At 56.2% G+C, this 25,914-nt stretch overlaps 13 protein-coding genes across 13 annotated transcripts; 5 read left to right on the top strand and 8 right to left on the bottom strand.

Moving 5' to 3' along the window:
* Positions 1–238: 238 nt before the first annotated feature.
* On the bottom strand, positions 239–926 carry M421DRAFT_202507 (uncharacterized protein). The gene has a single exon (XM_033588126.1). The coding sequence runs from the start codon at positions 755–757 to the stop codon at positions 407–409; it is 351 nt and encodes a 116-aa protein (XP_033453925.1). The 5' UTR covers positions 758–926; the 3' UTR covers positions 239–406.
* Positions 852–2,674, bottom strand: M421DRAFT_202518 (Pkinase-domain-containing protein). Its single transcript, XM_033588127.1, has 7 exons — positions 2,407–2,674; positions 2,183–2,355; positions 2,044–2,127; positions 1,637–1,985; positions 1,390–1,583; positions 1,134–1,338; positions 852–1,085 (listed from the first exon to the last, which is right to left on the bottom strand). Exons 1-7 carry the CDS (start codon positions 2,450–2,452, stop codon positions 946–948), a joined length of 1,191 nt encoding a protein of 396 aa, XP_033453924.1. The 5' UTR covers positions 2,453–2,674; the 3' UTR covers positions 852–945.
* Positions 2,675–3,981: 1,307 nt separating this feature from the next.
* On the top strand, positions 3,982–5,208 carry M421DRAFT_202491 (uncharacterized protein). The gene has a single exon (XM_033588124.1). It carries the CDS (start codon positions 4,443–4,445, stop codon positions 5,133–5,135), a length of 693 nt encoding a protein of 230 aa, XP_033453923.1. The 5' UTR covers positions 3,982–4,442; the 3' UTR covers positions 5,136–5,208.
* Positions 5,209–5,620: 412 nt separating this feature from the next.
* Positions 5,621–6,445, top strand: M421DRAFT_202499 (uncharacterized protein). Its single transcript, XM_033588125.1, has 2 exons — positions 5,621–6,013; positions 6,075–6,445. Exons 1-2 carry the CDS (start codon positions 5,744–5,746, stop codon positions 6,363–6,365), a joined length of 561 nt encoding a protein of 186 aa, XP_033453922.1. The 5' UTR covers positions 5,621–5,743; the 3' UTR covers positions 6,366–6,445.
* Positions 6,446–9,602: 3,157 nt separating this feature from the next.
* M421DRAFT_416024 (carbohydrate-binding module family 48 protein) lies at positions 9,603–11,941 on the bottom strand. The gene is made up of 3 exons (XM_033590917.1): positions 10,758–11,941; positions 9,923–10,538; positions 9,603–9,868 (listed from the first exon to the last, which is right to left on the bottom strand). Exons 1-3 carry the CDS (start codon positions 11,744–11,746, stop codon positions 9,815–9,817), a joined length of 1,659 nt encoding a protein of 552 aa, XP_033453921.1. The 5' UTR covers positions 11,747–11,941; the 3' UTR covers positions 9,603–9,814.
* Positions 11,942–12,175: 234 nt separating this feature from the next.
* Positions 12,176–12,767, top strand: M421DRAFT_1051 (uncharacterized protein; the record flags this gene model as incomplete). Its single annotated transcript, XM_033587094.1, has 2 exons — positions 12,176–12,412; positions 12,477–12,767. The coding sequence occupies 2 exons, from the start codon at positions 12,176–12,178 to the stop codon at positions 12,765–12,767; spliced, it is 528 nt and encodes a 175-aa protein (XP_033453920.1).
* Positions 12,768–12,863: 96 nt separating this feature from the next.
* On the bottom strand, positions 12,864–14,184 carry M421DRAFT_395796 (uncharacterized protein; the record flags this gene model as incomplete). The annotated part of the gene is made up of 4 exons (XM_033590098.1): positions 12,864–13,209; positions 13,260–13,807; positions 13,893–14,112; positions 14,145–14,184. The coding sequence occupies 4 exons, from the start codon at positions 14,182–14,184 to the stop codon at positions 13,133–13,135; spliced, it is 885 nt and encodes a 294-aa protein (XP_033453919.1). The 3' UTR covers positions 12,864–13,132.
* An 859-nt stretch (positions 14,185–15,043) lies between these two features.
* Positions 15,044–15,567, bottom strand: M421DRAFT_202294 (uncharacterized protein). The gene has a single exon (XM_033588122.1). It carries the CDS (start codon positions 15,442–15,444, stop codon positions 15,160–15,162), a length of 285 nt encoding a protein of 94 aa, XP_033453918.1. The 5' UTR covers positions 15,445–15,567; the 3' UTR covers positions 15,044–15,159.
* A 123-nt stretch (positions 15,568–15,690) lies between these two features.
* Positions 15,691–16,785, top strand: M421DRAFT_88832 (glycosyltransferase family 32 protein; the record flags this gene model as incomplete). Its single annotated transcript, XM_033597705.1, has 3 exons — positions 15,691–15,969; positions 16,017–16,172; positions 16,222–16,785. The coding sequence occupies 3 exons, from the start codon at positions 15,691–15,693 to the stop codon at positions 16,783–16,785; spliced, it is 999 nt and encodes a 332-aa protein (XP_033453917.1).
* Positions 16,786–17,717: 932 nt separating this feature from the next.
* Positions 17,718–19,659, bottom strand: M421DRAFT_51578 (siderochrome-iron uptake transporter; the record flags this gene model as incomplete). Its single annotated transcript, XM_033594947.1, has 5 exons — positions 17,718–18,650; positions 18,705–18,986; positions 19,034–19,260; positions 19,315–19,368; positions 19,419–19,659. 5 exons carry the CDS (start codon positions 19,657–19,659, stop codon positions 17,718–17,720), a joined length of 1,737 nt encoding a protein of 578 aa, XP_033453916.1.
* Positions 19,660–20,317: 658 nt separating this feature from the next.
* Positions 20,318–22,365, bottom strand: M421DRAFT_1048 (P-loop containing nucleoside triphosphate hydrolase protein; the record flags this gene model as incomplete). Its single annotated transcript, XM_033587060.1, has 2 exons — positions 20,318–22,168; positions 22,222–22,365. 2 exons carry the CDS (start codon positions 22,363–22,365, stop codon positions 20,318–20,320), a joined length of 1,995 nt encoding a protein of 664 aa, XP_033453915.1.
* Positions 22,366–22,593: 228 nt separating this feature from the next.
* Positions 22,594–24,337, top strand: M421DRAFT_416016 (Low temperature viability protein). Its single transcript, XM_033590916.1, has one exon. The coding sequence runs from the start codon at positions 22,774–22,776 to the stop codon at positions 24,181–24,183; it is 1,410 nt and encodes a 469-aa protein (XP_033453914.1). The 5' UTR covers positions 22,594–22,773; the 3' UTR covers positions 24,184–24,337.
* Positions 24,338–24,687: 350 nt separating this feature from the next.
* On the bottom strand, positions 24,688–25,738 carry M421DRAFT_416014 (snare-like protein). The gene is made up of 2 exons (XM_033590915.1): positions 25,375–25,738; positions 24,688–25,322 (listed from the first exon to the last, which is right to left on the bottom strand). Exons 1-2 carry the CDS (start codon positions 25,409–25,411, stop codon positions 24,823–24,825), a joined length of 537 nt encoding a protein of 178 aa, XP_033453913.1. The 5' UTR covers positions 25,412–25,738; the 3' UTR covers positions 24,688–24,822.
* Between the last annotated feature and the right edge of the window lie 176 nt (positions 25,739–25,914).

Below are 25,914 nucleotides of genomic sequence, written 5' to 3'. Positions count from 1 at the left end.
TTACAACTAGATAAAGATAGACACACCACGCAGCAGTGCTCAAAACCACCACGCGTATTGCTTTGCAACATGGACAACTCAGTCCGTCTGAAATTGCAAATCAGCTCCACTTGGCCACAGATTCCAAGAGCTCAGGATCAGCCAATGTCACACAAAAGTAGAATAAGCATGAGGAAGTGGTAGTCTAGTGAAAACTGAAGTGAGGAAAGCCACCTTTTGAGAGGCTAGAATAGTGCAGAGGACTTGCGTCATAACACGCGGATGTACGCACTTTCCGGTAGTCCCATACAGACACAGAACCGCCCGTTAATGCCCACAAAGTCCGACCAATCCGCCTAGCGTTGCACATTCCATCAGACAACCGTCCGTAAGCAAAGCATCGAGCGTTAGGAAAGCACCGCACCCATCAAAAGTGGGGGCCCAAGTGCCGGACATCCTCCACTCGTACGCAACCATCACAAACACCCTCCAATGTGAAAACTCCTGCATGCAAGCAAAAAGACGCAATGCAGCCTGTGCCAGGTTGCCGTGAGACCCTCCAAGATCCGGAAATCATCCTAAGATGTTCGCAAGCGATTCTTCCATGACTTTTGTTGAACTTCCCTTCCCTTCGTTTTCGCAGCCACCTGCGTTCGCCCATCGTTTCAGATAACATGGAAGAAAGAAAACCATCTACGGAGCCAGCCTGTGGGGTTGCATAGACGGGTGGCCAGAAGGAAAAGCAGAGCAAACCGTTCTTTGTAAACGTCGGTATCATTACAGACTCGCTCAGATATTGCAGGTAAGGGTGTACACGTGTGAGCTCCAACACTCTAAACCGACGCCATACGAGGGCTCCATGTTGTGCTCGCTAGACGGAAGACTTCTGGGCTCGTGAGCTGAGATGATCGAGGCCAGGCCGCGTAATCAAAATGGTATCGTTTCGCATAAGAGGTGCAAAGACTCTTAATCTAGTCTCGCCATCATCTGGTCCTTCGTTAACGGCTTGAAATCGGGCGACTCGAAATCGAGGCCGCGGGAGGCCAATGTGGCGCGAATGTGGTGAGGGACCAGTTGTTGGTTGAGGTGAGGTGCGATCGAGAGTTCTAGGAGTCATCAGCTGGTGTATATTAGACCTGCAACGCAATGCTTACCGTGATGGTTGAAGTTGTAGAGGGCAGGCAAATCCCGTACAGCGCCATTGGGGTGACGTGAGTCAGGGAGGCGTGTGTTGGGATCCCTCAGTTCGTCGAAGAAGGGGTGCACCATAGCGTCGATGGCGGACAGTCGCTGCGTTGGTGTGTACTCCAGCAACTTCGAGATCAAATCGATGGCGTTGGGGTCGGCTTTGCGGAAAACCTGCAAAAGTGTCAGGTTGGAGGCTGGTAAGGACTGGTTTAATTGACGAACCTTGTTGAACGGATGCGGCTTAATCTGAGGGAACTTGTGCTCCATGTAGTTGGGGTTCATGGTGCGGATCTGGTCTCGCGTGGGTGTGCCGAGAACCTTGATGATCTCGACGAGCTGGTCGATGCCAGATTCACCAGGGAACAGCGGTTGTCCCAACATAAGCTCAGCCATGACGCAGCCGGTCGACCACACATCTGGATGGCGCACATTAGTAAGTCATCATATGCGCAAGGACCACATGACGTACCGATCTTTGTAGTGTAGTTTGTCGCTCCAAAGATCAACTCCGGTGCGCGGTAGTATCTGGAGCAAATGTACGAAACGTTGGGCTCGTTCTCGACCAAGATTTTTGCGCTACCAAAGTCGCACAGCTTCAGGATGCCAGACGCAGGGTCTAGAAGCAAGTTCTGTGGCTTGATGTCCCTGTGACAGATCCCTTGCGAGTGAATGTACGCGAGAGAACGGAACAATTGGTAGATATAAAGCTTCACCTCGAGGATAGGCATGACCGTCTTCATCTTGTTGAAGTAGCGCGAAGCGCGGTAAACGGTCTCAGGAACGAACTCGAGCACAAGATTCAGATAGACCTCGTCCTTCTACGGATCGCATCATTAGCCTCATGTCGCACCTCTGCCATTGAGTGCTGAAACATACCCGCTCGCCATTGTTGTAGAAGAAGGCCTTGAGTTCGACAATGTTGGGGTGTCTGACGATGCGCATGATCTGCAATTCACGATTCTGGCTGTCGTCAGCGCTGACGTCCTTGCGCGTTTCGGTCAGATGCGCGGCTCACCTTGAATCGCTTGTCTTGCAGCACCCGCTTGATGGCAGCGTCTTCTCCGCTTGGCGAGAGCTTGGTCTGGAAGACGACGCCGAAGGAGCCGTTGCCGACAATCTTGCATTGCGTGTATGCAAGGTCCTTGTACTCGCCAGTCTCGCCGTCCTGGACCTTCTCGCGGATGACTTCTGCAATGCTGTCAGTGAATTGGTATTTGCACGGGGAACGTGAATGCTTACCTCCCATTCTCAGACTGGAGAAGGCCGATGGCCGGTTCTGGCTCATTGTTTGAGGGGCTGCAACGAGGGGGTATCCGGCAAGCGTGCGCGGATTGCTAGCGAGAATAGGGCGGGCTGTAGCTGAGGAGCGTGTGGGCGGAGGTACGGGCGTGGATGAGCAGATCCGTGGTGGGCGAGGGGTGTTGTAGGCGCAGGATGGATTGGGGGTGGAGTGTGCTCCGTGTGCGTGGTTGACCCTCGCGGCTGGCAAAGTGGCAGGTGCTAGGTGTGGCTTGGTGAATCGCTAGCGGCCACGTGAAGGTCGTGCAGGGCAGCAGGGCAGACGGGGAGTGTGGGAAGATGAAGGCGAAGGGGATAGTAATTGACGTTGAGATTGAGTTGCAAAATGAAGGGAATGCGGGTTGAGTTGAGGGTCGACGTAGATGGAGCGGGGCGGCTTGGGGCTTGTAGGCACAGACGAGGGCGCTAAAGCTGAAGAGGAGCTCGTGACATGAAGGCCGCTCGCGTTAGGGAATGGTCAGCTTCTCAACGACCAGCAACACCGGGCCTGGGCTCAGCAGCAGCGTGGCGATTGTGGTGTGAAGGCGCATGGAACCGCACGTCTGCATTGACGAGCTTGCAGCGCACTGCGGAAGGCAACCGAGCATTTAGATCCACGAGGCTGGCTCGCGCAGCAGGAGCAGCAGATCGCTGTTTCTTGAAACAGACGTCACTGGAGCGCGGCTTCCAGGACGTAGCGCGTGCACACGGCAGCGTGTGAGCTCTGTTTTGTCATCGTCCGCTGCCGTGCTGCTTTACGCCGTTTAGACGAGCAAATCGTTCGCATGAGCTGCGCTGGGTAGGGCTAGCTGTGTGTAGCCAGCAGCGCTGCTGTCTGCGGCGTCTAAATTTAAGCTGCGATCTTCCTCATCTCCATGCCTGCCCGGCTGTGCGAGATAGCACAATGGTGGCATTATTGAGGCCCCGGAGTTGCATTACATACGCTGGCTGCACGTGAGCGCTCAGATTCTCCTCTTGAAGCACGCCGCCTGGAATAACCCGCCCAAAACCCACTTGCTGGGAGTCTGGGACCCATAACGCGGTGCGGTCGCTTGGGCGCGTGGCTGGACAAGGAACTGCTCCACAATGATACCTGCCACTTCACCGTGATGCCCTGCAGTTGGGTGGCAGCGACTCCGTCGCCCAACAAGCATTTTAGTGAGGATGATCGTGACGCTCCATGTCTTTGTTTAGCACTCGACGCCGGAGGCCTCACATCACGCGGCAACCAGCTTCGAAAGACGTGCTGAACCATGGCCTGAGCGCTCCACTATAGGAGCTTAGCAAAGCCAGAGCAGAGTCACCAGATGTCGGCACAATTCACTGCTGCGTTGGCTTTGAGTCAGCCTCTTCAGGTCCTTCGTATGCAGGCTGCAGCTGAGACAGGACATCTCAATAACGCCTGCAGGTTGAGCACTGCCATTCGCCGTTGACATCCTCGAGCACTTGCATCGCGGGTCATCAACATCAAATCCAAGCCTGCGGACACGAGCGCCGCCGGTTATAGGAACTCTAGCTGCACCCTGCAAGATGCATCACAGCAGCTCCTAAATTGCACGACAGGCGTCAATCAGCGCCGCCCGCCTCGTCCCTCGTCCCGTCATGATTTTTGCGGCCATCTGAATTTCCCGCATCCACATTTGCAACAGCTGACCTGTCCCAGCATGCCCTGGTCCTTGTGAGCGCAGGGGCCTGTCGACATGCAGAGCTCTGCAGCTATCCTCAATATCCCTCCCGCTCCACCTGGATCGTGGACCACCAATTCACTGTTCAGACAGCGTTCGTCCCTGATTCACAAGCCGTTGTGGATGCTAGACGGCGCCTCTCTCCCGGCTGCTGAACTCCGAGCGGCCGTGATGAACCATTAGTCGATACTCGTCACGCCAAAATTCCTCATCGCTGCGTGTTTAGTACGGATTGAGCCAGACGTGCAGCAACCAACACACACATCAAACCAGTCATGGCAATGGTGATCTTCCAGCACTTAGTCGCCCTGGATGATTCCGAGTCTCACGGCACGTGTAGTCTTACCTGACAGGGCGAGTGTGCAACAGCTGCATCTGTCCTTGCAACGAGCGTCGCAGCGAGTCAACGATGCTGAAACAGAAATTGCGAGCACCAAGTGTGGTAAGCTACCTAGCGAAGTATCTGCCGTCAAACTCCCGACACTGGTTCGTTCGTGCGTCATACGTCAATGTGCAGCTGTTGCCCCGCCCCCAAGGATTCGCATCCGGGACGAATCACGTGTTCTACCTTCATCTGGCACAGGTCGCTTTTGCAAACGACGGGCCATTCGAGTCTCTTGCTGGCGGAGAGACTACGTCATTTGGGCTGCACCACACATGCGTTGGCCACCGCTGGGCATTCGTACCTGCCGGTCAACCTGCTTCTTAGTAAACCTTCCAAACAGAACAAACGGGCCCAAGAGCAATTGCAGGGTAATGACAAGCCAACTGATTGGATCTAAGAGCTTTGCACTATGCTGGTCTGACCGATCCGGGAAGCACTTTGTCACCGAGCTGTCGACTGATTCCAAACTGACAAACCAAATGCAGGTTCCTCGTTTGCAATCTGGTGGCGGACGGGACGCGGATCTACAACCCTGGAGGCGCTCAACATATCACCAAATGTTTCTCACAGACATTCTGATTCGCTCGGATTGTAAAGTCGCTCCTATACACGACCACTGAAGCCCTCCATCTCAGCCATGTGGTCCTTTTGTGCCCTTTCCAGTACAGCCGCGTTACACGCACGATCCGAGCTCGAGTGCCAGACGTTGTGCAACCAGGATATGCTGTCAAACATCATTGGACAGTACCTCCCCATCGCCATCCTTCACATCTGCTTCACGTACCACAACGTTTTCGTGCGGCTTTCCATATTCGATGGCCGACATCGGCCGGATACTCGCTTCCACGGACTGCAGACTACAGGTGTCATGCTAGCTCCCGCGTAGTGGCCGTTCAACGTTGCTTTTGTGCGAGTTCCATACTCGTTAGATAAGGTGTACGAATAGCAACGTCGCTCGGGGCATCGACTACCTTCAGCCATACCCGTGATGTCCACATTGAGTACGCCGTTGTACTGACAGTAATGTAGGATTTCAATATCAATAGCCCTCTTCCCGCCGGACTTGGTTCTAGATGGGCTAAACTGAAGCTACAAGCAAAGTCTCGCACGCCTCACTGTCCAGCAAGGGACGATATCTGTCGAGCAACCTGCAACCGCATAACACCTGCTATCGATCCTGCACTCCCTCTCAACAGTTTCTCATTCCGTCAGTTGGCGCAGCTCTTTGATGCCTGGTGAACGACATAGTCATACAACGATATCTTTGTCCTGCGTCAGGGCAGACAGTCTAGATCACGTAGGCCGCCTATCAATTGATTGCGCGTACCGAAGGCACGGCATTGTACGCTCCCTTAGCAGAGACTTTGCGTTTCCCAGGGACAATATGTCTGCCGAGCGACCATTTCAGACATCTTTAGGTTGCGACTGTCTATTGCAGGTTACGACTGTACGCGCGCACCGTCACCAGGGAAAGGAACAAAACTATCTCTTCGATCATGCAAGTTGAAGATCTTTGACCGATTGGCCACATGGTCGCACAGCTCTAAGCTCCGCAGCAGGAATATTGCACTTGCATCTGCCAGTCCGGAGCACCCCTGGAGATGGCCAGTCTCGTTGCCAATCCAGAAACTTTAGAAATTCTCAGTCCTTGTTCCCCAGCGGATGATCGCCTCCTCCACCGAGTAAATCAATGTGCCTTTGAGACAGGTCGCAAATGTATCGTTGCGAGAACCACAAGCACAAGCGCAAGGCCATCACAATGGTCACCACGGCAAGCACGCACAAGTTCATCTCCACGCCCCTTCCACATACTCTCCCACTCTCGTTCAATCAGCGCGCGTCACATATGAACAGACCCAACAACACTTCGCAACATCCATTCGCACATCTCACAGCTTTGCCTGAACTCAAATGATCCAAAGCCCCTCCTCCGAACCGACCTCGCACTACGACAGCAAGTGAACACATCCCGCCTTGACAAACGCGCACCGCTACAGTCCTCCCTCCCTTCAACCCCCCGGCAGTACCCAAGCTCCACGTATCCCCCCGGTTTCTCCCCATCTTCTCCACCCGCCAGCTCCCCATCCACCTAGCGCGCAGACCGCAGAGCTGAAGACACCAAACGCTCTCATCACGCGCTTGTAAGATCCCCCGGCACGGAAGCGGCACGGAAGCGAGGCGTCGGCGAGTGACGAGCGCCGCGTCATGTGTCCGCGCGGCCTCGGGCATCGCCAAGCTTTACCTTGAATTGCAGACCTGCGGTGTCGGGTTTCGAGTACGTAGTGGGTTGTGATGGGATATGTCAGTGCAGGGTCGTGTCTAGCAAACGCTAGAACCATGTTGTGTGTAGTGTTAGTCGACGGAGTCGTCACGTTGATTTCTCTGGCCAACAGCAGATACACAACGATCTTCGCCGACGAATGGAGAAGATTTAGAAACCATGTAAAGGCAAGCAGGAAGGGGAGAGATGTTAGATCGTTGGATGACGGCTCTTCTAAACGCAAGATGGCAAGCTATGCAATGCGCAAAATCTAAACACTCATCTTTGCTTTTCCCACCTCATATCCGTCACCTCGCCTCGCTACCCTCGCCACCCTCGCCACCCTCTCTCTGCTGCCCCTGCTGCCCCTGCTCACCGCTGACATCCTCGCGACTACTCTGCCCCCTCAGCCCGCGCCAGAGCTCGTTCAGAGTGCCACTCATACCCCTTCCCCTACCACCGGGGCGCTCACTCCCTTGCTCAGCGCCAACGCCCTGCGTACTCTTCCTACTCAGCGGCTCACCGAACGAATGCGCCTCAGTCTCGGCGCCGCCCAAGCCAAGCACACTCTGCCGTCGCCCCTCCCCAACATACTCACCAGTCCGCATCCGCACGCTGCCGCCGCGCTTCAGATCCTGCACCAGCGCGCTGAGCGACGTGGACAGCGGAGACGCGAGGAGCGGCCCGGCGATGCTGCGCTGGCGCTCATTGGGGCGGAGGCGTCGCGGCCCCGAGCCGAGGACGGAGTGGCCCGTGCCGGGTGTGGAGGGGAGGTCGTCGTGGCTCTTTCCCCGTGTGGGTGTGCGTGGCATCGGGGCGCTGGGGAGGGTTGGGTCTGAGGGTGTGGCGCCCAGATTCGAAGAGGAGACGTGTGAGGGTGGGGGCGCGGCTTCGCTGGGCAGCACGGGGGTGGATGTGTGCCGGTTGATTGAGGGCTTTGGGGAGTTGGTGTAGCGGTCTGGGGGCTGCGACCAGGGGTTTTGGATTAGGGAGTCGAGGGCTTCTGATGTGTATGTCTGGCGGGGTGGGGTTGAGGGGTCGGGGGTTGTGACGTTGATTGTGGGCGTCGAGGGGCGGTTTTCGTCTCGGTAGAGAGGGTTGATGTCAAGAATATCCAGAGGTGGAGAGGCGGGGCGGATTGTCGATGACGATGAGTGGCTGTCGCTCGCACTGTCGATCGAATCGCGGTATCGTTCGCCGTGGAGATTGATTGCTTCCTCAGACTCTGGCTCACGTTCATCCTCGTCATCCTCGTCACCCTCGTCATCCTCGGCGTGTCTGCGTGGTCGGCCACTAGTGATGAGCCAGACTCCGGAGAACGTGAGGGCGCAGCCACCAACGAATTTCCCTGCATCGTCGCCTGACGTGCGCTCAAAGTCTCGGTACAGGATGGCGGATCCAAGAATGACAGATAGTGTGAACATAACGAACTGGACCGGAATGACCTGAGTCGCGTCGAATCGTTGCAGCGCTCGGTTAATGTACTTGATCTGCATGACCGCAGTGCCGATCAAGATGGCGACCAGGAGATAGAACACGGGGAAGGTGATGACGCGCCACAGCGTATACGAGAGCAGCGACGCAACGCCCTTTGTTGAGAGCGCTGTGAAACCACCAAACAGCCCGACCAGCCCAAGATCAATCAAGATATTCTTCTGTCCATAGCGGTTGCTAGCGCCCATCAAGAGCACGATAACACCAACCGTGACACCCAAGTACGTCTCAAACTCCCACCTCTTGATCAACCCCCAGATCTCATGCGGCCCCAGCTTCGGGTTGTTGTCGCTCGCAGACAACACGACTGTCACGGCGCCACCGACGGCAACAACCACACCCGCAGCATCGCGCCAGCGGAACCGCTCCTTCAGCATAAACGGCGCAATGATGCAGTTCGAGATCAGCGCCACGACGCCGAGCGGGCTCACAATCGACGCCGGAGCGAAACCATATGCGAGGAAATTGCCCGCCTCGCCGATGGTCATGAGCACAATGCCGGCCCACCAGTACGGCGACTTGAGGTAGGACGTCTGCTTTGCGGTCTCGTCCGCGCTCACGCGTTCGATACTCAGTCGCTCGCCATCAGCCAGCAGCGGATCCTCTTCTGTGCTCTGTCTCCCATTTCCCTGCCCGCCGGTGCGTTTCCGCGCTTCCTCGCCCAGTCTCGAGATGCTGGTGCTGCTCTTGCCCCGCCTCTTGCGCAGCTTCTCGGTCTCCTGCCGCTCGCGGTCAAGTCTGATGTGCGCATAGCGCTGCGTGTTGAGGGCGAAGGAGATCAGGACGTTGCCGACGATGGCGGTGATGATGCCAATGAGGCTGCTCCAGCTCTCGTCGTAGTGGCCCGACTGCCCGATGTGGCGCAGGAGGCCATTGTGTGTGTAGGTCGGTGGTAGGGAGGAGGGCGAGCCGCGAGGTATTATGGCTGGTAGGTACATGGCAGCCGTGAGCGTTCCGGCGCGCCGCGGATGGAATGCAAGGGCTGCGCGGTCGTTGGAGGCAGCAGAATGCTGCGGGATATACTGCTGTATGTGCTATTTCATAACAGATGTGCTATTATGAAGCTGAAAGCCTGAAAGGCGACATGATACAAGCGATTGTCCAACCTGCAAGCAGTGGCAGAGCGATACTGCAGTGCCGTATGCCGTGTTGGCTGACGAGAATCCCTGCGGCGATCCACTGGCACTACTTCGTATCTTTCATGTGATTGGACTCGTCCAAGCTCAAGTCGTCCCGCGCTAGCCTGTAGTGCAGTCATCGTCATCGTACAGCGAGCTTGGCTCGAACATCGTCTCCAGCCCTGAATCGACTTCACAACAGCTTTGCTCGGATATGCCTGTTGTATCCTATTCGATTGTATATACTTGATTGTATCACTCCTCTACATGCCGTCCGATCCCATCCATCCATCCATCCATCCATCCATCCATCCAGAGTTGGGTATTCCGTGAAACTCATCCATATCGTACCGTAACGCTAAAACACCAAAACCCGCACAAGACACGTGTGAGAATGCCACTCCCTACCTTGGCCTGTGCCGAGACATCAGTACACCTCGCCGTGCTCCTCTTTTGGTTTGTACATGATTGTTGTAAGGAACTGGGTGGGGTCAGTAGAGTACGTGGATGCCGTGCCATGTCATGTCCAACATACCTTCTGCTTGTACCGCGTTGTCGCGCTGGTAGCCAGAATGTTGTCCTTGATACTGCTTGTCGCCAAGTGGTTCAGAACTGTGTGGTTTGGCATGATCAGCACGCTGCTGTCGTCCTTCATTGGCGTGGTTCCGTTCAGAATGCTCTTGCTCAAGAACATGGGCAGACTGGGCGGTGTGGGTAGGTTGCTGGCAGCAGCATTTGCTCGCGCAAACCGAGATGACTCCTCTGGTGCATCAAGATCGAGCAGATACTGCGGAATCTTGGAGTGGTATCTCTTTTCCAGCTCAGGGAGCTTGGTGTTGGGAATCTCAGCGGTGGCAGGCTTGACGACAGGAACTTGCGGAGAACGAGTATCTTGCGGGGGTTGTGTTGCCGACCGCTCTTCAGCGGAAGCTTGTGTGTCTGTGGGCTTGGCCGCTGCATCTGCTGCTCGCTGTTTCTCAATGTCGTCGTACGAGACTTCAAGGTAGTTGACCAGGATGTTCGTATAGTCGACGGCTGTCGGCAGCTTGTCTGAAATCATCATGTCGTTGTCCACGATGAACATAAGGTGGTGGGTACCCGGGTGGATGGGGACATGTGCAGAGAGAACATTCTCCTTCTTGCTGGGACCACTAGATAACAGGAATCGTCAGCCTTGTCGGTGTGCAGTGTAACCCTCAACAGCAGCCAGAACTGCAGGCGCTCTAGCATAGAGTTTGCAGTCTGCAGGGTTGACGAGGTGATCGTCCCCTGATTGACCATGTCTCAGGTGCTCGGTATGAGCCATGCGCCACGCAGGCGGATGCAGGGACGTTCTGCAGGGCATCCTAAAAGCAAACATGCCCACTTACTTCCTGTGCAGCTTGTACTTTTTGTTCCATCCTGCGAATGTTCCCGTCACGTAGACTCGCTCCCCAGCTCCGTCCCACTCGATCAGGGTTGGCACCGTGGGTCGCCCTGGGGTGGGCACCTTGAACTCTTCGCCGAGATCGTCGTCGTCGGCGGTCGTGCTGCTGAGCATGGATGTGCGGCGCGGCAGGGCGCCCTCGACGTCGCCATGGTCAAGCGATTCCACGGGCAGGTCGGTGGGCGATATGATGGGCGAGCCGGGCGTGTGGATCTCCTCTTCGATGGGCAGCGGCAGACGCGGCGGGCGGCTGAAGTGCGACGAGGGCACCAGGTAGTCCTGCGAGGCATCGGCGGGCTCCAGCGACCCAGCAATGGCCTGCTCCGTCCTGCTGCTGTGGGGCGCATCGATGGGAATCGCATGCACTTCGGCGGGCGGCGGCGTAGCGGTTGGGACAGGCGGCGACGGCTGCTTTGCCTGCGGTGGTGTGGCTGTGGCTGTGGCTGTGGCGGGCGGTGGTGGTGGTGCTGGGCTCGTAGGCGTGGGCGCGGGCGCGGGCTGCGGCGTCGACTGGCGACTGAGCCTATCCAGCCGCTCCTGCCTCTCCTCGCGCTCTCTCTCCCTCTTCTGGCTGCTCTGCTCGTTGCCCATCTTGTCGTGGCTGCCCTCGCGCACGATGCTGCGGTCCTGCGCGGCGCGTAGCTGGCTCGCGACGTGCGCGGTGGTGTTGTGTGTGCTCGCTCGACCCCGCTCAACGCGCACCTCGCTCTCAGTGCTCGCAGACGGAGGAGCGATCTGTGTTAGAGTCACCGGCTGGATGCTCGCGCGCCTGCCAGTGCGGAAGCCTGGGTGCGGGACGTGGTGCTTGTTGGGCTTGTCTGCGCTGCCTAGGTGGGAGTGCCCATGTGACGCATGTTGGTTGTTCGAGCCAACGGGGCTCTGCGGTTGACTAGAGGCCGGAGTCGACCGCGAGCTCGAGTGCTGATTGCCCATGGCCGCGACCAGATCCGGCGATGCAGCGAGCTCTGGCTCCCGTGCGCTTCTATGGGGGTCACTGGAGACCAACAGGACGACAGACGTCAAAGCTAGCTCTCCACAGTCGCCCCGTCGTCTCAGGATGCATGCGGCGGGACACGCCAGGGACGACTGGGATTTACATAGCTTGCCGCTGTCCATCGCCGATAACGTTACTCCTCCGCACGAGCCACAGCAGCATCGTGCCCAGGTGGCGCCTGTTGCCCTCCGTCGCGAGGCTGGCTTTCACTCCATCAACTGCACTGGCTGCCATGTCTCCATGTGCTGAGACACGTCTGTTTGGAGCCGTGCAGGCACGCACGTCATTGTGAACGCGTCGTAGCGTCCTCTTTCGAACCCCTGGTCAGACACGCTCCACTACCCGTGCGGCGTGAACATCTCCACACCATGGACAACGCCCTCGTCAAGTTCCTCACCATTGTGCACCTGGTCTGGTGGCCCATCAGCAAGCTCATCACTACTGTGCGAATCCTTCTGTCGCCACTGCTGCGCCTTGTAGTTTTTCTTTTATCGCCCATATGGGTCGTGGGTAGCTTCCTAGTCCTTCCGTTCGTGCATCTTGTCAGGGGACTGTACCATATCTTCACATTACCGCTGCAGGTGAAATGGCTCGAGCGAATTGAGGTAGGTTCACAACTTTCGAAACCTTACGAGCAGGGAAGAAGGTGCATTACTCATTCAACTACAGACACTCTACATCTATCTTGGCACCGCTGGTCTCATAGGGTGTGTGACCGGAGCTGTCCTATACTTCATCTTCAAATTCCTGTCATCATCCTTCAACATTGATGCCACGTCAAGATCAAAGCCACGCAAAGCCCGGACCACTACCGAGTTTAGGGCAGCTCGACGTGAGAAGCAGCATCAGACGTTGGCTCCAAGTCCTCCCATTTCAGTCGTAGTGGATAAGGCACGCGGGCGCCGTGGACTTGGCTTGCTATCGCAGATCATTGTCGAGGAAGAGGACTCGGATTTTTGAAGGCTCCAGGGAGCGGTGCAGTACCTGAACGTGCAAGAGCAGCAGGGGATTGCATCTCGGTACCTACAGCCTCAATGTCGTCGTAACAGGGCAAAGACTTTGAGCTTGTGGATGGGGCGCTGGGCACTCTTTCGAGGCAGATTCTCTCTAATGGTCTCGAGTAGCCATGATCCCTAAAATCTCTGGATATCATGCCGTTGATCGACATGGTCGAAGACATGTCCGATGACGTCACTTGTTTAGAACTTGCCGTGTTCATGCGGTGTATCGCTGTGGGTTGTAGATGCGAGCGGTGGCTGTATCTGCCAAAAACTCAGCTTCCGGGTTTTTCCGAGTCAGTACTTGGTGAAACCACAATAAAGCACTTACTCGGCGGATGGCTTCTCTCTTGATCCTGTAGAGCCAATTGTCAGCCAATGAAAGACACTCACTGTCCAGACGACTGCGGCGCTCATTAGTTGTGCACATAACAGATTTCGGAGATAGACATACCATCGATAGTGCAGGCAGTCAGGCAAACCCAACCCAGCTCACGCCCCTCTAGTACGCTCAGAGCCACAAAGTTGCCCACCGTAGGTAAAATCACCAGAATCGACCCAAGAAAAGTTCTCAACAGAAGTCTTTCCATCCTCTTCATCGTCTGTTGATTTGTTTGGTTGGCTTGGATGAGGCTGGATCTGGGCTTGGATCGACTGCACATATTCCCGAAACATATTGTCAAGTGACTCGCCGAAAATCTCTTGGCCGGGTGTTTCTCAGAAAGAATGAGCGGGCTGAGGAGATAGACGAAGACGAGCGTGAGGAGGATGTTAAGGCCAACGTCATACGACACCAGCGATATGGTGGTGTAGCGAGGGATACCAATTCGGCAGCGACCATCGATTGCCGACATGTCAGCGATTGGGCGCCAGAGAGCTACCACGCCAATGGACCCAAACCCGGAGACTGTAAGAAGGAATCCTACCACCCATATCCAGTCATGAAACCTCTTTTTAAAGGGAGCTCGGAGTGCATGTGCTCTTTCGATGAGGAAGAAATACCTAGACAAGATCAGCCATTGGGGTAGTAAGGTGTTTGCAAGCAAAGGCAAGTTCTGGGCTCTCCTCGATCGTAATAGGGACCTACATTATGATCTTGCTGAGTATGTAGAAACTGAGACAGAGAAAGACTGCTCCGCGACAGGCGCTGAGACTCACGAGGCCAAGACCGCCTTTGACGACCGCTGCCGATAGTACGAAGCACATGGAGATGAGGCAAAGAAGAAACATTAGGACCTGTGTAAAGCAGAGGTTTTGGACCTGTTTGCGATCAATCTGGCGTATTCGGTAGCCTGAAGTATTGGTCACTGTTTAGTAACTAGAGCTGCGGATAACTTACCTAAAATGCCGGCCAATACACTTATGCTTAGCATCGACATAACTGTAGAGGCTATGCGTGAAGGGTCCGGCTCGCCCTAGGGGCCGGGGTTTGCTGGTGTAGGCGTGAACTGGCTGTTTCCGAGATTCGCTGCATGAGACGTTGTCGTTGCTGCCAGCACTGGGAGCCATGCCCACCCAGTTCCCAAGTTGTGTCGCATATCTTTGAGTGATACTGTCTGCTATGCTAGCTTAGAGCAAGAACGGATGAGGGCATGATAATAGGTGATGTGGCGAAATGAAGCAAGGGAATCGTACGATGTACAGCGTGGACGTAGCCACAGTCCGTGGGTCTGTGTGTGAAAGGAAAGCACATTCGCGCGGAGCAAATTATCGAGCAGTTGCATCTGCTGCTTGACTAGCGCCAAGGTCTCCACGTGGTTGCAGAGCAAGAACTAATTTCAAGACGAGCAAGACGAGTAAGAAAGTACTGATGGTACGCGAACACCTGCATCTACTTACAATGTCTCATCGAAGTTCACAAGAAGCAGGTCAATTTGTTCTGCCCAGAAGTACCCGGGTTCCTGGCCACACAGAGGCATGTTAGGCCCCCAGACGATTTTCCTGACATTATTCAAAGTAGTCACGAATGCAGTACATGCACGTGCCTTACAAATTAGGACATCCTCAGGAATGTTTCCTTAGCAAGGCCGTGACACGTCTTCGCACGCTTTCAGAAGGGCTCCAACTACCCATGGGTTTGTTGGTGTCCTCTTGGCTTTCGCCTCAGCTCACCACGTCATAATCGTGAGAGCTGGTTTAATGTTGTCTGGCTCGAAGTGCTCACACAGCTAATGACGTACATGTGCCCTGGTGGCGGGTATCGAACGCCCAGCAAGCGTTCTACCGTCTTGAGCCCGCGCCACACCAGCATTTGCGATAGCGAAGCGGCAGTTGGTGTAGCGCCCTGCAGGAGATCGTCATAGGCGGAGTGAAGTCCTCACAGCACAGCCCCAGACTCGTAAAACGGCCCGAGTTTAGAGTCTGCTGCGAGAATAATGAGGTGAGATGAGGTGGGCGCAGAACTTGCGGTGCAGACACAAGAGCGAAAGTGACAAGATTCGTGAGCAGCACAGCCTCGTACAGCTGCGTATTTCTCCGGCTGAGGCCTGAGCGCGTTTATCACGAAAAGGCGCAACTACCATCCTGACCCGCGTTTTACTTGTGGAAGGGGAGCTAGGAAAATTGTGATTGGTTGCTGATACCCACTTTACCCACTTTCGGCCGGGGTTCGAAGCGAGATTGTTTGGCGCAGCTAGCATAGCCACCAGGACCGCTCTTGTCTTGTCTCGCGCACCTTTCTTTCACGCCTCTTCTTTTCTCCCTCGACCCACCAAGTCTTCGAGACGCGAGACCCCGCGACGTCATCTCCGCTTCATGAGTGCTTAATCCCCAGCGCTTCTTTACCAGCATCGATACCAGGCGCACGCGACTCTCGACACCCCCGGGGTCCACTAAGAAACACCAGAAAAAGGAGGTTCAGAAGAGCAGCAGCCACCACCACTACCATGCGGAGAGGCGTTACGATATTCATTCTCGTCACCGTTGTCATTATCGGCTTCGCTGTGCACAGTGTCTGGACATTACTTGGACTGTTGGTTGCGACTGGCCGTGAGGATGCCATCCTGCGCGGCGAGCTGCCGGCCCCCAATTCGAGTGCTGGCAGCGATCGCGAGCAGCTGATCCCCAAGATCATCCACCAGACGTACATCAACGAGAGCATTCCAGCGCACTGGAAGGGGCCCCAGCAGACCTGCATCGACTTGCACCCCGACTACGAATACAAGGTACCACCCCCACAGGACATGGTTCAGGGAAATGCTGACGGGACTAGCTCTGGACCGATAAGAAGGCCCGTGAGTTCATCGCCAACGAGTACCCGTGGTTCCTCGAGACGTTTGACGGCTATCCCTACCCGATCCAGCGTGCCGACACAATTCGATACTTTGTGCTGCACCACTTTGGTGGCATCTACATTGACTTGGACGATGTACGTGCAACGTGCAGCTGAATTCACAAGCATGACTAACAAGATCTAGGGATGCAACCGCAGCCTCGACCCGCTTCTCGCATACCCAGCTTGGGTACGCCGAACTATCCCCACCGGCATCTCCAACGATGTCATGGGCGCCGTTCCCCGCCACCCGTTCTTCCTAAAGGCCATCGATTCGCTGACCGACTACAACCGCCGCTGGCCGCTTCCCTACATCACAGTCATGGCATCAACCGGGCCTCTCTACCTCAGTCTCGTCTGGCGCCACTACATGAACCAGAGCCCCGAGGGTGCCGACCGTCTGCGCATCCTCTTTCCCGAGGAGTACAACAACCACGCATGGAGCTTCTTTACCCACCACGTGGGCAACAGCTGGCACAGGACCGACGTCAAGGTCATCTTCTGGCTGGGCAAGCACTGGCTCTTCGTGACCCTCATTGGCTTCACCGTCGGCTTCACCGTCCTCGGGCTGCTATACAAGATCTTCTTCCTCAACAAGGGCGCCAAGCAGCCCGGCTCGCCGCGCCTGCGATCTGCGTACACCCGCCTGCCCTTCTACCGGCGCATAAGCCAGAAGGACGTCCAGCTCGACGACCGTCACGAGGTCTAACGCAGCCCGCCGCCCACCATCCCCCGACTGCATGATAATTAATGAGCGCTTTGTCTGTATTCCTACTTGCATACCCCGGCGCATTCACATCCTTACGAACCGCATTGCATTCTTCGATTCACGCTGCGACGGCGCATCGACGCCTTTTTTTTCACATTCAGAACCATGCTATTTTGCTACACCATTTTAATTGTTACATCCAGCCGCGAGGCCGAGCCGGCGGCGTTTCAACAAAAAAGGGCAAGACTAGAGGGGCGCCATGCGCCTGATGAGGACGGACGGGATCGGTTGTAGTGTTGTTCTGGACCAGCTCTTTCCCACGGAGGGTCGGAGGCTGTCTAAATACCGCAGCTAGACATGCAGAGCTAGAGGCGTGTACGTCATTAATCAAAGATGTTCAACTCACAACACCGTGCCAACTCACCTGTTTCGAATCGTCTTCTGTGAGTGAGACCCGACGTGTGCAATATCGCTTTCCGAAAGCATCGATCCCCCTTCTCCACAAAAGCAGGTACCATCGCACCCGTTCGCGATCTGGGATTCGGGAGCGGAGAGTCCCGCGGGAGGCACGTGGACGGTATCCGTCACCTTCCGGTCGACCTGGTCCAGAACCACAACTGAAAGAACATGTATAAACGGCTGAGGCGAATTCCTTAGCGCGAAGACAGAGAACATGCCAGCCGCGAAGTGAGCAACATCAAGCTATTATACACAAGCCTGACGATGGAGAATAGCGATGAAGTATGTGAGTAGATAATCGTATATCTTAATATTACCATATGATCATCCCAACCATAGTGCCCTGGAGTACCCTTCACCGTCAGACAGGTACCGGTTCCTGCTGAAGTACCCTCTCTAGCACTCGTGCACTGTTCCTGCTGTTACATACCATCGATCGTTTGAAGAGCGACTGCTCAGCACAACCCCGCTGCTCAATTCTTCAACCAAGTCCATACGCCCTTGCCCTTTGTCTCACGGACTTCGCGCTCGGCATTCTCCAGACTCTGCTTCTTGCCCAGCTCAGGATTGCGGATAACTAACGAGAAACCAATAAGGAGGATCGAAAGGCAGATCCCAGCGATGCACAACAGCCGTTGGACATGACGATACGCCAGGATGACTGCGTCCCTCTCAGGGGTGCCAATGGGATACGTCTTGGCGAAAGTGAATGGGTCAGCGTATACCTCGCCAGCCAGCGTCGAGCTGCCTGTCTGGCGCAGGAGCTCACCTGGAATGATGTGCTGCCACATGGCACCTGAGACGGTGTTGCCGAACGCTGATCCAATATTGTAGGTGGCAAGGTAGATGCCAGTGACAATGGCAACATGCTCGTGCTTGGTTGCTGCTTGAATACTGGCTTGTGCTGGATACGGGAACATACCGCCAGCGATACCGAGACATATTTGTGCGCCGATGATACCGGAGTGGCTCGTGTCGCCGGTACCGCCACGGTAGTGGATTAGCAATCCGAATGCGACCAAGAAGAGGCAGGTACCGAAGACGATGAATGGCTTGAGGCGTCGTACCCGGTAGACAACCATACCCAGAACCAACCCGGTGATGACAGAACTGAAGCTGTACAGCGAGGATATGCGTGTCGCACTCTTGACGCTCTCGTTGAATGCCACGACAAGCACCGTATAGAGGAAATCGCCTTGCATGTACCAAGCGAAGTTCAGCGTGCATGCGATCCCGAGGGCGCCCCAAACTGCGCGGTCGGCGAGGAGATGGAACGGTATCATGGGATAAGGAGCCTTACGTTCCCAGATAACGAAGACTGGGACACAAAGGATGCCGATTACAAGAGGCGCGACGACCTTGGCTGTTCCCCATTGCGAGGAGGCGCCGCCTGCGATAGTAAAGGGCTGCATCTACCAGTCAGCGTGCGTCATGCTAGGGTTAAGTATAGCAACACTTACAGTGAGAATGAAGCCAAACACTGCGATCAGTAGAAAGATGCCCGGGACGTCGAGTTGCCAGAAGAGCGCTGCTGCGAGGCGCTTGCCACCGTGTATCTGATAAGGAGACCGGTAGTTGTCGAGTGCCCCTGCCTTCTTGGCTTTGTATGATGACCACTGGAGGGCTACAATCAATGGGATCGAGCACACAGTGTAGATGATGGCCCACATGCCGACACCCCATCGCCAGCTCGTGGCGTTCAGGGTTGCGCTGCTAACATCACCGCTGACCCAGGTGTTGATCTATCATCCATCAGTTACCGGGACGTGCGGCGAGGCGTGAAACGTACCAAGAAGGGTATGGCGGGGACGTATGAGAAGAACAGACGAGATCGAAGAGACGTGATGTCGGCAATCACAATCTCAATGAGCACGATCATCACTGTGTAACCGATTTGGTAGAACACTGCGCCTGCTGCGAATGTCTCGACGTTGCTGGCGACAGCTTCGATTGCCGTGCCCAGGACATAGAAGAAGATGGACACGAGGATGACTTCGATTCGTCCAAAAACATCGGCTGAGATCTGGTCAGAACGGCTTCGCCATACAGTTGAGGAGCCGATAAGCATACCTATCTTTGCAGCTGTTGGCTGAGCAGCCGCGGCAATCACGCTTCGCAATACACCTGAACAAGTATCAGCCGGAGGAGAATCAAAGTCATGGTAGCAGACTGACCGATGGTAGCAAGCGTTGAGTGCGTCTCAAAGCCAGCAGTTGCGTAAGGCTGGTACACGCCGCGAAGACTGCCATCGAGACCGTATGCATAGGCGACGAGGAAAAGACCGAAGAAGATGAAGCAGCGGTCGGCAAGTGAGGTGTGAGCGTTGAGCGCTTCAATGCGAGCGACACCAGGCGACTTGGTGTCACTCAAGACAGGCTTGTCGTCAGGCGTGACGCTCTTGCTGTCATCATTCATCTGCTTGATGTCGTCTTCAGGTGAGGAGGCCATCGCGGAGCGTGAGGCAGCAAGTGAGACACGATTATATTGTGAGGTTTCGTGCAGGGATGTGATGGAGGGTTGGTATTTGTACGGTGAGGTGAACCAGCAAGTGATCTCCTGATGTGGAGCTATTTGGATAGATCCTGCCTTTCAGACTGCCAGACACGAGGCACCCCACAACAACCACTGGACAATGATCCCCCAAGGAGTCAGGAAGTGGGGCAAGTTGGGTGCATACCATGAGAGAGTGGTCAGATCTAATCTTATCAGATAAAAGTTTACTATGCCGTCCGCCTTGGCGCCGGAGGCGTTCGTCTATGCTTGCTGCTTTGAGTCTGACTCCGGGCAAGCGAATGCTTGTCAGAAAGGTTTTACCTTATTGCCGGAGCTGCCGGTCGACACGGAAGGAACGGTGCGGCTAGACGCAGGGATGTAGAAGACTACCTAGATACTTGATGCGCGAAGGCAGTCAAAGACATGTGATGATATGGCGTTAATTTTGGGTGTAGCAAGAATGACCTACATGCAAGCAGAACCAGAACGCCGACCATGCATTCATGAACCAGGACAACAGTTGCCTCCGATGCAGCCGTCTGTATGAACGAGAAACCCTAGAAACAACGAAGCGATGACCCTACTCGTATTCTGATCGCACCTTCTTCGCTCTCCTCTTGTTTCCCTTGAAGTGCTTCTTGCTGTTCAATCTCAGGTCCGTCGGGTCGACGTCCATGTTGAGTGCGGTCATCGTCTTCAATTTCCTGCCGCTCAGCTCCTTTCCCTGCTCGCTATACTGGTAGTTGAACGGCTTGTTAACGTGCGCCTTGCCCTGTCCAGGGCCGAAGAACTTCTTGTCCATACGCTGCGACTTCTCGCCCGTCCTGGGAGCGAGACCGAACTCATCATCGTCCATCAGCGACTCTGCTTCAGCAGCCTCTGTCATGAGCGCAAGACGCGCGCGGCGCTTCTCGGGCAGATGCGCGGCATCGTAGAGCTCGCGGTTGAAGTGCTTCGCATCAATCGGTGGATCCCGGGGAGGCGGGTGACAGAAGAGCAGCTTGCCCTTGACGTAATCTTTGAGGATGTAACGTGCGGCGCGCGACTCGTCTGGCTGACCGAGACCTTGTGTTTGGAATCCACGCGCAATAGCGTAGGCGCGCAGAACCTCGTCTGATGTGGGTGTACCAGTGCCGCCTTCCTCAAGCGGGCGGACATCGATCTTCATACCATAAATGGCCTCGAGGAAAGGTTGCGGGATACGCTGTGCGACAAGGCCACCGGGACCGGTGATTTCTCGGAGCTGATCGATGGGGAGGACACCAGCACAGACGAGCTCAGCCTTGGTCGCCGCGAAACTGGGGAAAACCAGACCAGGACAATCGCAAAGAACGACCTTGTCGCTGAGGTGGATGGTCTGGAAATGCTTGGTCTTTCCTGGTGTGGCTGAGACAGACACTTTCTTTGCGCCAATGAGAGCGTTGATTGTGGACGATTTACCAACGTTGGGGTAACCTACGAGACCAATCGAAGTTTTGCGAGGCGGGCTGTCTGGTCCGGTATCGATCTCGGGCGCATGTTCAAGGAACAGCGCCTCAAGCTCGTCAGTGGTAAGTATTCGGGTTCGCTCGTCTCCGTCTGCCAGCTGAACGCCCTCGCCAGGTGTGTCGACTGTCTCCTCGTCTACCCACTTCTCCTTCTCTTCTTTCTTATCTTGCAGATTGATCTTCTCTGCTTCCTTGGCGAGATCATCGGCCTCGTCCTCGACGTCCTCTTCGTCTTCATCTTCCTCGTCCTCTTCTTCATCCTCGTCCGACTCAGAAGGCTCTTCAGCCAGATCCCTCAGCTCGTTCATCTCCTTGGCCAACTCAGCCGAGAAGAACTTGTAGTTGATGCCATTCTCCTCAAAGTAGTCAGCCCAGGCCGTGCGCTGCCCCAGTGTCATCATATCCGCCTTGTTGACTAGCAGCAGGTTGTTCTTCTTGGAGTCGACCTCCTTGACGTAAACCTCCAAATCCTCGGATCTGAACAGAAGCGGGTTTCGAGCGTCTACAATCTGGACGACCAGGTCTGACCTCTCGATGACACGCCACAATTGCCTCCAAACCTCGAGGTTGCGCTCGAACGGTGTTGTGAGAAGGTCGTTGTTCTCTGTGAGTTCGGCAAGACCGCGCCTCCACTGCAACATTGCTTCCCTCTCGCGTGTGTCCAACTGCTGCGGTGTGGTGTTCGAGTCCCATTTCGGTCGGCGCGGGACTGTCAGCTTGTGCCTGTTCTCCTTCTGCCTCTTGACAACGTTACGCTCTTCGTTGGCGGACAGCAGGTATGGGTTCTTCTGGTCCTTGTGGATGATCTTGACATTGTTCATCTTCTCTGCGGTGAAGTCGGTGCCGGCCAGCTCTGCGGTCTCCAGAAACTCGTCGAGGTCGCCCTGCTCGGTGACGGAGCGCATCTTCACCCATGATGCCTCTTTCTTGTCGTTGGTGATGTACTGCCATGTGTCAGGAACACCCATGCAAAGACGAGCGGCTTGTCATGGCTCACCTTCTCACCCGTCTGGTGGTTTGTCCGCTCAATACCGGTCTGAAAGGTACCGCGGCGCATATCAGCGCCTTTGCCCTTGCCAAAACGGTCGTTCATGAGACTGTTTCCCAGGCCTACGGCCTTCTTTGACTTTGCGAGCACCATCGTTGCGACTGTACCAGGGAATGTTGGTGGTGGTGTTGGTGGCAGTCGTGTGCCTGTGAGGGGTGGGTAGAGTTGCTTTTGAAATTTGCCCCGCGATGTCATTCACGGCTCCACCTAAAAGTGCGTGGTAGCGCGGATTTTGCAACCCACCCAGGGCCATTTCTAAGCGTGCGTGCCCCCAACTTCGAATTCCGCCACTAGACTTTCTCTCGACTTCCACGAGATAGCCCGAAATAGCCCAGCATGCCCCGTCGCAAGTTCATGTAAGCCGCCGCGGCGATGCTGCTCGCTTTTCGCTCGCGAACACCCCGCTAACCCGCACGCAGCGACAAGAAGACGGCGATCAACTACCGCCTCGTCCACCGCGCCCAGAACGACCCCCGAATCCACGATGAAGACGCTCCGCAGATGGTCTTTGCCGAGACTGCGCCGGCGAACCTGCGCGAAGGCGACGAGCCCGCCGGCAGTTCGGGCGCATCACAGTACTCGTCGGCCTCACGGGCGTCACAGTTTTCTTCAGCAACCGGGCGCAGTAAGATCAAGTCAAGGGGAGACCTCGAGAGCGAATATGGAGACAGCGTGCGACGCAATGAGGGCGAAGCCGCCAACTACGGCATCTTCTACGACGACAGCAAGTACGACTACATGCAGCACATGCGCGACCTGAACTCTGGCGGCGGCGACGCATACTTTGTCGAGGCCAAGGAGGACAAAAAGAAGGGCAAGGGGAAAGAGAAGTTTAATCTCGCCGATGCGCTGAAGAATGCCTCGCTGGACGACCGGCAGAGCGACGCTGGCTACAGCATGAACAGCACGATGAGCAGCGTCAGCGACGTCTTTGGCGAGGATATGGCACCCTCGGAGTTTGTTCGCAAGACCACATACCAGGACCAGCAGAACACACCGGATGCGATTTCTGGCTTTCAGCCGGACATGGACCCACGGCTACGGGAAGTGCTCGAGGCGCTTGACGACGAGGCCTACGTAGACGACGACGACGACATCTTCGACTCCCTGCAGCAGGACGGCTTTGAGCTGAACCAGCGCGAGTTCGAGGCCGCCGGGCAGTTCGACGCAGACGCCGACACGCTCGACCGCTTCCTCGACGAAGACGACCAAGGCTGGGAATCAGACGACACGGTCCGCGCATCCTCAGCTCCACAGAAGCCCAAGGCCGCCGAACCCCTCCAGCCAGGCGAACTCCCCGCGCCCGACGAGGCACCACCGCTCGCAGACGCAGGCGACATGGCGTACATGGAAGAGTTCAAGAAGTTCAAGAGCGACGTCAAGGCCAACAAAGCACCCAAGCCCGCCGCACCGAGCGACATGCAGTCGTCCGTCATGACGGGCGCGTCAGTCCTGACCGCCGGAGGGCGGCGCAAGAAGCGCAAGGGCGCACTGACAAGCACGTCCGGGTACTCCATGTCCTCTTCTGCACTGCATCGCACCGACGCGCTCTCCCTGCTGGATGAGCGGTTCGAGAAGATCGAAGAGGAGTACGCCGACGACGGCTTCGACTTCCCAGACGACGCGTCCATGGTGTCTGGCATGTCGAAGATGTCTGGTCTGAGCAAGATGAGCGGCATGAGCCAGTGGAGCTCCAGCGAGGCGCCGCCTCTGCGCTCTGATTTCGACTCCATCATGGACGACTTCCTGGGCAACCACATGACGGTGGGAAAGACAGGCAGGTATGTGCGCAAGGGCAAGGTTGCGACCGGGATGGAGCAGCTTGACGAGGTCAGGAGCGGATTGGGCAAGGCGAGGATGAGCGACAGGACGCAGCAGCGGTACGGCGCTTCGAAGGCTCAGTTCATCTGAGTGGTGGGGTGGTCGTCGGGAGACGGCTGTGTTGCATTTCAGGGCGTTCCGGCAATATGAAAAGGTAGACGTGGTGGGAAGGACATACAGGCCGTCTATACCCACGTCGAGGATTCGTAGACTCATGAATGAATGATATACATTTTGACAGCTGTGGCGTTAATGACTGCCTCCATGCTGCCCACGGTCTGTCATCGTGGTCTCCTCCCAAGCCCTGCTAAGCTCAGTCGTCCCAACTAGTGCGTTGCTTGGACTCGAGGCTTGGACCGACTAGGCCCTACATGTACGGTGCTGCTTCAAAAGCATATGTACGCCTCAACACCGCAACGTGACTGGCGTCGACATGGCGTTGCAAAGCCCCCCATTGCCCTGTCTGGTCTACGGTCCCCTCGAACAATCGACCAGCTCTCCTCAAGTATCTCTCCCCCATTCCCCTAGAGTGTTTTCTCCATTCCCCTAGAGTGTTTTCTCCATTCCCCTAAAGTGTTTTCTCACATCCCCCTTAAGTGTTTATCCCATCCCCCTCAAGTGTTTATCCCATCCCCCTCAAGTGTTTATCCCATCCCCCTCAAGTGTTTATCCCATCCCCCTTACGTGTTTTCTCCCACCCCCCTAAAGTATCCCCTCTCCCATCCCCCCTCAAGCAGGCAGCACCGCGCCCAGGAAGGCTTCCAGCCCCCTCTCAAACAGCTCGTTGCTCACGCCCACGCCCCCCGGATGCTCCATGGGCGCCAGCGGGTTCTTGACGACATACTCGACGTACAGATTGGCCCAGATCTGGTACAGGTACTGTCGTAGATTGGGCACTTTGGTGTCGGTGAGCATGACGAACTTCATGCGCGTGGGCGTCTCGTAGTAGTGCAGCTTGTACTCGCCCGTGCGGTACGAGAGGAACGTGTCGTCGGCCCCGCCCAGCTTCGTCACCATGTTGCGCAGCGAGAAGACGAGTCCGAAGATCAGCTTCTCGTCGTCGGCGTGCGAGAGCCCCCTGTGCGGCGTGCTGGGGGCATCGGCGGCAGCGGCGGGTGTGGTCGAGGCCAGCGACGCGCTAGAGGTGGGGCGCGTGGATTTCGTGGCCGTGGACGCGCCGGAGGAGGATGTTGGGCGCGGGGCCCAGCGCCGGCTGTATATGCACTCCGCTGGGTGGTGTTAGCCGTGTTGCGTGCTGGGGTGGCGGGTGTGTGTGCGCACTGTGCCGGTCGAATATGTAGAAGCTGTAGAGAACCATGTTGGCGGAGCGTGGGCGGGCGGTGAGCGGCGATGTTGGTGAAGGGCAAGGCACGTGCGCTGAGGGGTAGCTCCGGGATGCAGCTCTGACAGCCTGTTCAAGCTTCACGCGGCGAGCAGCAGCAAGTGGTGTCAGATTGCTTGCTTCTGTCTACCATGCAGCCCGTCTGCGAGTGATCGACACGCAGGGCGCCATTGCGGATGGTTGCCGGTGGAGGCTCAGCAACGTCAACGCCAACGCCAACGCCAACCAACGTCAACGTCAACGTCAACGTCAACGTTGGCGAATGAGCAAACGGAGCGCCGTCCAGCACCCGCCATGATGCCGTTCGCGCTCTGGGGATACATGTTCGCCAAGCAAGTGACGCAGCGGGGTCTATGGGCTGCAGTGGCTGCGGTGGCTCGTGGGCAGCGGCCGCAAGTGATTGACCGAGCCTGAGGCTGAAAGGACTTTTTCGAAGCCACCGAGCCCCCCTCATTGCCCGCCCGGTCGCGCTGCATTGA

This window comes from Didymella exigua (genome assembly GCF_010094145.1).
Source record: "Didymella exigua CBS 183.55 unplaced genomic scaffold M421scaffold_2, whole genome shotgun sequence".
In the NCBI taxonomy this organism is placed as follows: domain Eukaryota; kingdom Fungi; phylum Ascomycota; class Dothideomycetes; order Pleosporales; family Didymellaceae; genus Didymella; species Didymella exigua.
The sequence above is the reverse complement of the archived record's forward strand: the minus strand, read 5'-3'. Positions and strand labels throughout refer to the sequence as shown.

Coding starts and splice junctions, on each gene's coding strand:
- M421DRAFT_202507 (XM_033588126.1), bottom strand. CDS start 757: ATGATACCGACGTTTACAAAGAACGGTTTGCTCTGCTTTTCCTTCTGG.
- M421DRAFT_202518 (XM_033588127.1), bottom strand. CDS start 2,452: ATGAGCCAGAACCGGCCATCGGCCTTCTCCAGTCTGAGAATGGGAG. Junction 1,584..1,636: donor AAACTACACTACAAAGATCG/GTACGTCATGTG, acceptor TGCGCCATCCAG/ATGTGTGGTCGACCGGCTGC. Junction 1,339..1,389: donor AGCCGCATCCGTTCAACAAG/GTTCGTCAATTA, acceptor ACACTTTTGCAG/GTTTTCCGCAAAGCCGACCC.
- M421DRAFT_202491 (XM_033588124.1), top strand. CDS start 4,443: ATGATTCCGAGTCTCACGGCACGTGTAGTCTTACCTGACAGGGCGAGT.
- M421DRAFT_202499 (XM_033588125.1), top strand. CDS start 5,744: ATGCCTGGTGAACGACATAGTCATACAACGATATCTTTGTCCTGCGTC. Junction 6,014..6,074: donor AAAACTATCTCTTCGATCAT/GCAAGTTGAAGA, acceptor GCTCCGCAGCAG/GAATATTGCACTTGCATCTG.
- M421DRAFT_416024 (XM_033590917.1), bottom strand. CDS start 11,746: ATGGGCAATCAGCACTCGAGCTCGCGGTCGACTCCGGCCTCTAGTCAA. Junction 10,539..10,757: donor AAGTACAAGCTGCACAGGAA/GTAAGTGGGCAT, acceptor CCTGTTATCTAG/TGGTCCCAGCAAGAAGGAGA. Junction 9,869..9,922: donor CAACGCGGTACAAGCAGAAG/GTATGTTGGACA, acceptor GACCCCACCCAG/TTCCTTACAACAATCATGTA.
- M421DRAFT_202294 (XM_033588122.1), bottom strand. CDS start 15,444: ATGCTAGCTGCGCCAAACAATCTCGCTTCGAACCCCGGCCGAAAGTGG.
- M421DRAFT_416016 (XM_033590916.1), top strand. CDS start 22,774: ATGGTCTTTGCCGAGACTGCGCCGGCGAACCTGCGCGAAGGCGACGAG.
- M421DRAFT_416014 (XM_033590915.1), bottom strand. CDS start 25,411: ATGGTTCTCTACAGCTTCTACATATTCGACCGGCACA. Junction 25,323..25,374: donor CTACATATTCGACCGGCACA/GTGCGCACACAC, acceptor AACACCACCCAG/CGGAGTGCATATACAGCCGG.